The 10,459-nt window shown below is 37.1% G+C and overlaps 2 protein-coding genes across 2 annotated transcripts; both read right to left on the reverse strand.

Annotated features, from left to right (window-relative positions):
• Positions 1–1,037: 1,037 nt before the first annotated feature.
• Positions 1,038–1,576, reverse strand: LOAG_09422 (hypothetical protein; the record flags this gene model as incomplete). Its single annotated transcript, XM_003144949.2, has 2 exons — positions 1,038–1,139; positions 1,424–1,576. The coding sequence occupies 2 exons, from the start codon at positions 1,574–1,576 to the stop codon at positions 1,038–1,040; spliced, it is 255 nt and encodes an 84-aa protein (XP_003144997.2).
• A 1,372-nt stretch (positions 1,577–2,948) lies between these two features.
• Positions 2,949–9,823, reverse strand: LOAG_09423 (Sec23/Sec24 trunk domain-containing protein; the record flags this gene model as incomplete). Its single annotated transcript, XM_003144950.1, has 22 exons — positions 2,949–3,176; positions 3,273–3,443; positions 3,529–3,665; positions 3,828–4,022; positions 4,135–4,333; positions 4,408–4,490; positions 4,610–4,706; positions 4,826–4,996; positions 5,197–5,313; positions 5,413–5,506; positions 5,911–6,102; positions 6,254–6,378; positions 6,471–6,586; positions 6,662–6,800; positions 7,366–7,493; positions 7,728–7,839; positions 7,950–8,536; positions 8,637–8,759; positions 8,871–8,952; positions 9,069–9,139; positions 9,350–9,419; positions 9,479–9,823. 22 exons carry the CDS (start codon positions 9,821–9,823, stop codon positions 2,949–2,951), a joined length of 3,582 nt encoding a protein of 1,193 aa, XP_003144998.1.
• Between the last annotated feature and the right edge of the window lie 636 nt (positions 9,824–10,459).

Here is a 10,459-nt window from a genome sequence, read left to right on the forward strand (position 1 = left end):
AAATCATCGGATAATCTTACAGCGACCCTCTAACGACTACGAAAGAAGAGTAATATGTTACAGCTAAGTTGGAGTGTTTTGAATAATACTCAACTTGTGAATAAGCTGTTAAAAGACGCTTTCAAATTCCTCTTCCACTTCATTTCGTACTTCACATTTCTTTATTCTTTTCCTCCTTTCATTTGCAGATTCATATTTTTCTCCATGACCAAGTTTAATTTATATTTGCATTCATGACCAAGTCTAATTTATATTTGCATTCATCATCAGATGCTATCATAATTCTAGTGTACACTAACAGTTGACATAAGAATTCTTAATATAGAATCAGTCATCTTAGGTTAAGTTTAACCATTTTGAATCAGTGCCAAACTGAACGTGAACGACTTAGTATTGAGAAAAAACAGCTTAGGTAACAGTGAACGACTTCTAAACATCGAATTCTCTTTAAGTAGCATTTTTGGAAGGAGGAATGTCTAACTCAACTCGGTTATCTCTGTTAGAAAATTGGAGCAAAGAAAAAGTAATTGTATGAGAAACAGTCAAAGATCAGTAATAACCGATCAATAATAGCTTGCCTTTAACGAGATGTTCGAAGCTGTGGAGTGCGGTTTTGCTTTTGGTTAGTGACATTTTACGAATATCACTGACTGCTCTCCCAGAACCCGGTACTGTCATAGTTTGCCGGGGCGGGAATCTGAACGGGAATCTGAAATGTTGGACCGATACTGATGTATGAAACTGATAACAAAGTTGATACATCGAAAAATCCCAGTAGATAAGATTTCCATAGCTTCCTACAATGAAGACACCCATAATGGAATGTTGTATAAAGCAATGCATCGAAATGAGAAAACAAATGGTAAGACTTGGCAAAGTCCAGTCATCCCATAAGGCTCTCCGAGCGTAACATCCTAAAAATGTTTTGTCAACAGTGAGAATTTATTTTGATGTTCTTCAAAAATTTCTGCGAAAAAAATTAGGATGATTTGTAAAATTTATGCAATTTTATCGGTAGGTTATTTACGTGATTAAATTCAGGACACTATGGATTTAGCTAAAAACCACGCTGTGAAACCTCCAGGAACTCGCCCAACCGTTGAACACTCCAACAACTGCGTTGATATGTTCAGATTCTGCTGCAGCACATCATTCATTTACAAATAAATTTGCAAAAACAGTCTTAAGGAGTAGTGTAATTCAATCTCGTTTAAAAGAGAAAACTTCCTATTGTTCGTAAACAAAATAAGAGGATCGATAAGAGAGATAGGATTATCGGACATCAGCGCAATTGGAGAAAGCATCCGTTCCCCTCTCATAAAAAGCAAAGATTACTTTGGATGAGCATTTTGTAAATTTAGAAGAACTGCTACACACATCAGAATTGTGAAGGACTTTCTGTACTCGAAAAAAAAGGTAATACCCGGAACTCAAGCAATCGACAGTCTCGAACAATTCCAGTAATGAGGCTATCACACCATATAGCCACACCGGTACCTTTTAAACATGATGAAAACCAAAGTTTATGCCCATATCCATCGTTACAGCATGCTTCATTTTCGTTCGCATACATCATTTTCCTCTTGCAGCTCGCTGATGGTCATTCCAGCCCACAAAAATCCCCCCGCCCTTCCCGTCCCAGACTACTGGTAAATAACTTTACAATCACAGCTCTAGTCGCACCACACTCATTTACAACGAGTAAATGAATAACATTTAGATGGCGGACTGTAATGTCACAATGAAGAACAGTGGGTTTATTTCTTGATTAGAATCCTCTCCTCTTTGCATTAATGCGTTACACCTGGGTCGTCCCACAGTTACACGTATAAACCTATAATCTAGAATATACAACACAATATCCACTGCCTAGAGATCTGATAGTATAGAGAAATTAGACAGGAGTGGAATATAAAAAAGCACACCCGGTATATAGTAATTTGTGTAAGTCCTCGAACAGTGCCCGTAGCACAAAGTTTAGTCCCAGAATCAAATCCAAACTTCGCTTTCCTTCTGTAAAACACACCAATTTATGACCTCTTCACAATTCCATTCCTGATCATGCACGAAAAACTGAACTGTTGCTGCTACTTTCAAACGCATACCACATCAACATGTAACCTCAACCACACCGCTCACTTGAAACCAAAGTACTGTCAGCTCTTGCCTCATTCATACAATCTAAACACTGAATTTTATTTGCGAAAACTGAGTTTCCCCGTATTTTTCTTACCGATGATGATATTTCATTTGATTTTGCATAAACAAACTGGCCACTTTAATTGCACCGTATAAATGCAGGACAAAACTAAATGGCACAACTGGAAGTGAAGATTTCATTTGAAAAACAAATGTTTTTAACGGAAAGATAAGTATAGATATAAATAAGGCTTTTCAGTACAATCACAATGAAAAGGAAGCATGATGTAAACATGGACTTCAATCGAAAAAAAATAGAAAACTAAACAAAGTGTGGATAGTATGCACAGTGAGGGTGCAGGTGCCAAACGATGGCTCATGTATCGCATCACTCGTCATAACTATCATTACAATAATAATTTGTAAATAATTACCATTACAATCACAGTCAACATTACAATACTGGTAGAAAGCATCATGTATCCTATCATTCTATGTAAAAAATTTTAAAGATGAAGTTAAGAGAATGTCACTTCAGAACTTCAATATACTGATCTACAAAATAAAAAATTGACAAACAGTATAAACTTGGAAAAGAAAAAACTGTAAATTTTAGTTCCAATGAAGAGATCCCGTTAAACTGAAACAGAAAGATGCTTCAAGCAGTGGGATTAGTATAAAGATATGGCGCTTGTCACAATCAATACATCACATATTACACACTTTTATTTAAACAACTGATACATCAATTCCCGAATGAAAATACAGGAGTAACAAAATATGGAAATAGAGAACATGAAAATGTCTTTTCAAGTCAGTAAACCTCTAATTTCACGATGAATGTTACACAAATATTCCACATATGAGGGCATACTCGATGTACGATCTTCAACTAGAAATTTCTTCATCCAAGCTTCTAACGCATCCTGCTGTCGAATCATGAACAGTTTCATATGTCGCAACCGATTCACGTTCACCCGTTCAATAACGTAACGTACAGCACGTGATCGTGCATTGTCACGTTCCGGCACAACATGCTAAAACACATTTATTAGGATAATTTAAATAGATGAAATCAGTGAAAATAATTGTAGAATATGTAAGCTTTCAAATGAACCATTTAAAATACAAACATTCTCCACGTTGAGATGTGCGACTGAATTAGAATTAAAGACATCTTGCACCCAATCCTGTGGCACCTTTAAACCAATCCATAAGAACATCATGATACCGTTAAAAATCATATACGCTTTCTCTGGTAACAAGTTATCATAAGAAGCGCGTATGCATGTCGGTAATGTTATCTGAAAATCATTATGAAAATCTTTACAATAAACATTAATGTGAAGCAGTGAACTTCCTAAAAAAAAAGGCATGCAAATTTAATACCTCAGTAGGTTGCTGCTCAAGAATCAGGTCAGAAATAGGAAACACTGTAGGATATAACAAAGTTAATGCATCCTCTGTCCTCAAGGATGGAATAAGATGCATTAGATAAGCTCTATCATCCACTGATATGTCGCTACCTGAAAAAAATTTTAAAGGCTCCTTTTTAAAAGACAATCAAATTGACCTCTATTTTAGACAGAAGAAAGCAAAAAACATTTGAATAGCTTAAATGACGAAGAAAAACTGATTGTACAACATAAGCAAATTGTAGAAGTGGAACTAAATAATTGGAAACTGACCTCCACTAAGTGCATCATTCTTTATTATGCAGTTTGCAAATAACGGCAAAAGTTTCAAACATTCTGGCAAAATAAGTTGCCCAAGCGGTGCATGCTCGCTGCATTTCTCACGGTATGTTGCCAGCATGTGCGCGCAACGTGCATTCACCGCCTCCCGCATTTCCTTAGGAGATTTGTCGCGCAAAACATACTCCGCTGGAAAAAAAAATTACAAATTATAAATCTAGAAATGTGTTCAAAATAAAACGAAAGTTCCATTTTGAAAACAAAAATAAGTCCCGAAAGTACGGGTTGCGATAACTTTTACCTTGCTTGAAGAGGAAAGACGTCAAACAGTCCAAATCAGCAACACGGTAAAGCTGGTTATAATCTGATGAAACAGCCAAAGCAAGATTGTGGATGCGAAGTCTTCTCTGTCCACTACATGAAGTAAATAGTACAGCTGTTTGTAAATAGGCGCTTCCTTCCGGCAATTTATCGTCATGTCGAATTTCTACGTGAACTGCCTGAAGTAAATGTTGAAAAAGCACAGTTTCATACAGTTACTGCTGATATAAATTTCATTATAACAGAAATTCACTTGATCACAATCAATAGCACCCATTTCCAGGTCCGTGCTATTATCCATGAAGAAAGAACCGAAGAAACCAGTTGGCCGCAAACCTGAAAGTAACAGTCAGTATAAAAAACTATTAACAATTACTGGGACAAAAGAAAGAAAGAAAAAATTCTTATATCTTCGCAATAATCTTAAATAAATAAAGACTAAAGCCAGTACTTACCAGTGGATGTACGTACTCTTATCATTACATCAAACACAATTTCACGACTTATGTCGTGGGAAAGATCTGCCAAGAAACGTTCGCTATCTTTTTGCGTCTAAAATGATATTCCATGTAACGACCAAACAAATTAGCTGCTAAAACTAAAGCGATAAAAGAAAAACATATTGCGCATACCACACTTGCTAAACAAATTAAGAAATGATTACAACATACTTCAAAGTATTGATATTTGTATATGGAACCACCCGTCAGAGAGCAAACGGGTGAAAGTGATGCAACATCCACGAAGGAATTTGGGAACAAGAATAAATCTACGGCGCAACCTGCTTTCACACATTCTTCGCCTAATTTACTGTAAAAATCGATGTGCGGTTGTAAAACAGTCTGAAACAAATATTGTTAAACGGATGAAAGTGCAAAACTTGTCGTAATGTAACTACGATAGCATAGTACTGTTATACATACAAGCAAACAAATTCAACGTCAAAATCAAGAAAGCTTTGCTCCAGCAAATAAGTTTTTAGCACTGTGAAACGCAAAACAATAAGTTCAGTCAAACCATCAGATTGACTAAATTAATGAACCTTTTCCTTGTCGGTTCCAAGCAGCTTCCGATCGTCACGATTTTTCAACTTTCCAGGTGCATCCAGCGACGGTAAATTAGTATGGAATATGAACAATTTGCCTGCTCTATCAGCACACTGAAACTCTGCTTAACTATGAAGTTGCATGGATATTATAATTGTGTGTCTCTTCGTTAGTTTCGACATATTCAAACCAATGGGAAAAATCGTGCGTACTTTTAATGCATCCAGACCAGCCTGGATAACAGGGCCAAGTATTGTTTCAGTGATTCGCGTTTCGCCAAAGATCTTTTCAATTTCATGCAACAAGCTCAAAAAATATAAATGATAACTGCAATGAAACGAGCAAAATTTAGTGTTGCTGATTTTTCATTTTAATCAAAATTATCTACAACGACTCCACTGATTATCATAATATGATATTTTTTATTCCCTTCTTGAAATACAAAGAGGGCTCTTCACTGCGGTGTATAAGAATGATAACAGCTAGAATTCTGTCGAAGTGAGGCAAAGCAAAATATATTTTTGCATACTTTAGATATGACAGGAGAAATTTTCCCGGTGGATATTAAATTCAAGCAGTCTAGCATTTGAACTTTTGCATCGACCAAACTAATGATTCTGGAATTATGATCATAAACTAGGGGAAGCCCATGCGAGTGGGAAATCACCAAGAGTGTTAAACTTGAATGTATGGAGGATTTGATGTTCTACCTATTCAGAACAACATCGGCCTCCTCCAATGTTACCAAAAATCCGTCCACCAATGGGACAAAAACATCGTCCACGTCTCCAACGACCAACATTTCAGGTTGACCTATATGACTTTTCAGATTATAGAAGTGAATAGTCTGGTCGTACGTTGCAAATCCAATACGCAAAGACGATTTCACCTGACCCACTTCTCTGCAACATTATCTATAACAGCTAAAAACAAAATCTTTCAATTCACAGAAATGAACTTTTATTTCGATTACCATTAAGAAGCACAAACAAAAATTCATACTATATTCCCACAAGAAAACCCAACACATTTCATTATATGAACGAAACGAACTTGGGTAAATCGTCCAACAAATTTCGAATATTTCTACAAAATATTGATACAAGGCCACATTGCACTGCAGAATACGACACATCCAGCATAAAAATGAATGCAGGTTCTTTTGGTTTCAAACCATTCTGGAAATGATTTTGAGAACAAAAATAGCTTGAAAAGTTCCATACTTCGTCAACTTTGGAATTCAAAATGTGCGAATCATGGAAAAACAAACCTTGCAATATGGTTTCGTTGCAACAAGTTCATAAGACCCAAGATATTGTTCAGGACGATGCTGGATATCAGTGCGACGTCCGGTGTGATCCAAGTGAGCAAAATACGAATCATCCACTAAAAATAAATAAGAGCACTGGTAAGCCAAAATGAATGCTCTCTGACGGGGGAAAACTATGAGTCGACACATACCCGCTGTGGATGCAAAGCAAAACGGGCATCTGAAGCGCCGACCACCATCTTGGAATTCCATAAATGGACACATGTAGGCTTTGCAACGATGACATCTCACGGGACCCAATTCTCCAAGATCCACGATTGGGAGTTGCATCTGCACATTATTTAAAAAAACATACTAGATATGTTTACCAACAAAATTAAAAAGAGGAGAAAAGAAAAAACTATAGAAGGTGATAGTTCAGATGCTGAAAATGCAAGAATTTTAAGTGAATAATTATATACTGTATTGTTGATATCTCAGTTCTCGTTATTTTTTGCGCTTTCTGCTCACTACGAGTGAAAAGAAATATATTATGAAGTCTAGTAAGTCTAGTAATCGACAAATTTCAATGCCATAAAACTGCGCCCACATGTACCAAAAATCATTTTTTTTTTTCGAAATATCGTTTCAGTGTTCGATCAACTGGAAACTAAGCCAAGTTCCAAAAAAGAAAAAAAACTAAGCCAAGTTGTTCCAAATGGATCATCAGTTAAGATTATGAAAGCATTCTGCCAAAGATCAAATGCTGCTGCAAATTCGTATTTCTTAAAAGTCACAATAACAGTTACGACTGAAAGAGATTAAATTACAAGTGCAAACATATAGCTTCCTACATTTGAATTTTATGCCATGGTTTCAACTGTTCAAATGCCAAACTAATGACATAATAAAATACCTCATCTGGATGCAAACGTGCAAAAGGAGTGACTGCCACTGCAAATGGCATCTGTGAATTTTTTAACATATCAGATGATGCAGGTGCGACATAGAGCGTAGATCGCATAAATTTCGGACTACAAATGCCTGAAAACTAATAATGAGGATTTTAAATTTTTTAAAAAATCCCAAGTATATTTAAAAACTGTCAAATCATCTCTTTCTCACTTAAAATAAAAGGCCTTGACCTCTTTCTTCAAAGAACTTTCAAGAGAATCCTTCAACTGCAAGACTTATAAAGGGGTTACCAGCAACTAAAGTTCCACTAGCTCCAAATTAGTTTTTTTCAAAACCAAAAAATTTTCAAACTCTAGTCCATACCTTGATCCTGAGCAATAAACTCAGTTGATGTCAATGGCGGATGTTCAGCTGTAGGATAACCGGTTGGAAATGTCCCACTCCTTGTTGAACGATCTTCTTCGATTACTTGAACCTAAACTTCGAAATGTATGGCGAAAAAAAAAAGTTCCAGGATATGCACCAGTCTGTGAAATTTCTATTCTAAGCACAAGAGAATGAGATGAATAAATTTTATGAACATACCACACTTGGCATCAGATTCGGATCCAAACGAGGTTTCTGCTGATACAATCCTGCAGCAGGTGGTCCAATTATTTCTCCACGCATTGATGGTTCAGCCGTTCCAGTACTGCCAGTACCATAGTTAACGGGGGGTGCGCTAGGCACTGATGAAAGGCCAAGCGATCCAGAAGGAGAGTTACTATACGCCCCAGGAATTTGTGGGGGCATGGACATCTGTGGACCACTGCTGCCAGCAGCTTTTGGAAAAGTATCTATTCCTGTGAGACCACCAAATGTTGTATGTTTTGTTTCAGCTTTACCTCCAATTCCTGGTGCAATATTATGCGTGCCAAAATACCGTTGCCCCATGGATGGATCCGGCGGTGGTACAAAACCCATCGATGGCAATGGTGGCACAATTTCTGTACTAGGTGCCATTTGTTGAAGTGAGTGGGAAGGAAGCATGTGTGGAAATGTCCCCGCACCAGGTACTGAAGGTATGTTCCCAATGAAAGTTTGCATCGAAGGCGCGGTTCCGATCTGTGTGGGTGTCAAAGTTGCAATCGTAGTAGAGGGCACAGAAATCTTGGCTGATATTAATTCTGAATCTGAAATGAATTTCCCTTGAAGTTATTCAAAAAAAAAGGACCAATTAAAAAAACCCTATTGTTTTAATGAGTTCTTGGAAAACAACCCTGAAAAACAAACTTGTATGAGGAGGATTAAACGGGGCATGCTGCCGTACATCATTCGGGGAGTTACTGGGTAGGTTAGAGATGAGATGAGTTCCACCATTCACAGTCATCATCGGTGTCTTACCATTGTTCATTTCTGCAAATACTTCAAGACTTTAAAATGAAAAAAAAAAATCTCGATGGTAGTTTTATTTTCGGTCCAAGCATGCAACAGTGAGAGATGCATACGTAATGCCATAATGCGAACCGAGATTTGCAGTGCACTGCGGTGGAAATGCTTGCTGCCCAATATTTCGTCCGCAAACTGTTCCACTTTGTAGCATCATGTTCTGCAAGAGCTGTTGGGAAATTCATTTCGAAATACCTTTGAAGAACTTGGATAAGTAATAAAAGAAGTGGCTCTTTCATGTCCTCAGTGGACAAAATTTGTAAATAAAAGAAGCACCTGCGGGATCTGCCCATTATGGGGAACGGTAGTGTCCGGTGTCACATAATTTCGTCCCTCATTAACTGCACCTGAAATTCATGAATAAGCTAACAGTAAGACTTGACATACCTTTCCTGAGGAATCAATGAAGCTCTGTGTACTATGTCTAATGTCACACAGATGTTACGCAGATTAAATATTATCTCAGTGTCGTTTCGTTATATTCTAACTGTCATTTCTCCCAGTTAACAGTGGGAGCTAAGTAATAGAAGAAATAGCTGTATAGGACACCTGCGCACCTTTTACATTGTGATCACCCACCGGCTGTCCTGCTTGCATGAAAGTTGATGGTACTGCTGTACGGTACATCTGAAAAAACTTTTCAATAAGAACCACATTACTAACAGCACACAAAAAAACAACCCCACCCCACCAAACCTTTGTGCAAGATTTCTGAAAGCTGAACAGTGCCGTCGTGGCACTGCACCGGTGCCGCTATGAAACGGACTCTGTCTTGCAACTCCTTCGTTGCATGCAGTGGGAGTGGTTCTCATACCCCCCTGAAAAGGCCATTGATTCTTGTGGAAATTGAGTAATTGGAGCCCTGTGTGAGCGACTTCACGCCATTTTCGTAGTGTAGTGATCATCCGGACAGCCTGGTTCTTCGTAAGAGCAAGAACAGACCACTGATGATGGAACTGCATGTCCAGAACTGGCCTATTGCAGGAAACCTGTGACGCAATAATTTTTAACAAGAACATTTTCCCAGTCATAGTTCATCTGAACATCTTACCACATTTTCGGAATGGTAGAGGCTGGTCCGTGCTTGCGGGACGTACTAGCAGGATTTTCCAGAAAAGGTCCACCAAAAACATGTAACTATATGTAAAGATAATTATGGTGAGGACATTTATGTTAACTGTTACCAAAACATATCCATTTCCCATCAACTTTCACTAGATTTAAATATTAACATCTATTGCACATTATTTCACCATTGCCTGCTATCACAAAATCCAAATGTATCATCATTGCATATAACACCTCATTAAACAATACATTGTGCGTTTAGGAAAAGTTACCAAGGAAGCATCAAATCATACACGTCATCAAACATCCCAAAAGTCCACTTGGATGCAAAAATTCTGAACAAATTGAAAAGAAATTAAATGACCCATTGTTTCCGCTCTAGACTGTTGCCCACATCACTGATTTTACATCACAAAACAAAACAGAAAGTTACAGGTAACATATACACATAACAATTATGTCGCTATACGATTTAGAAAAAAAAGATGACAATAATAAGAACCAATTAGTACACAGTAAAACCTTAACAAAACATTATATATATATATATATATATATATATATATATATATATATATATATATATATATATATATATT

This window comes from Loa loa, assembly GCF_000183805.2.
Source record: "Loa loa unplaced genomic scaffold supercont3.71, whole genome shotgun sequence".
Taxonomy (NCBI): Eukaryota; Metazoa; Nematoda; class Chromadorea; order Rhabditida; family Onchocercidae; genus Loa; species Loa loa.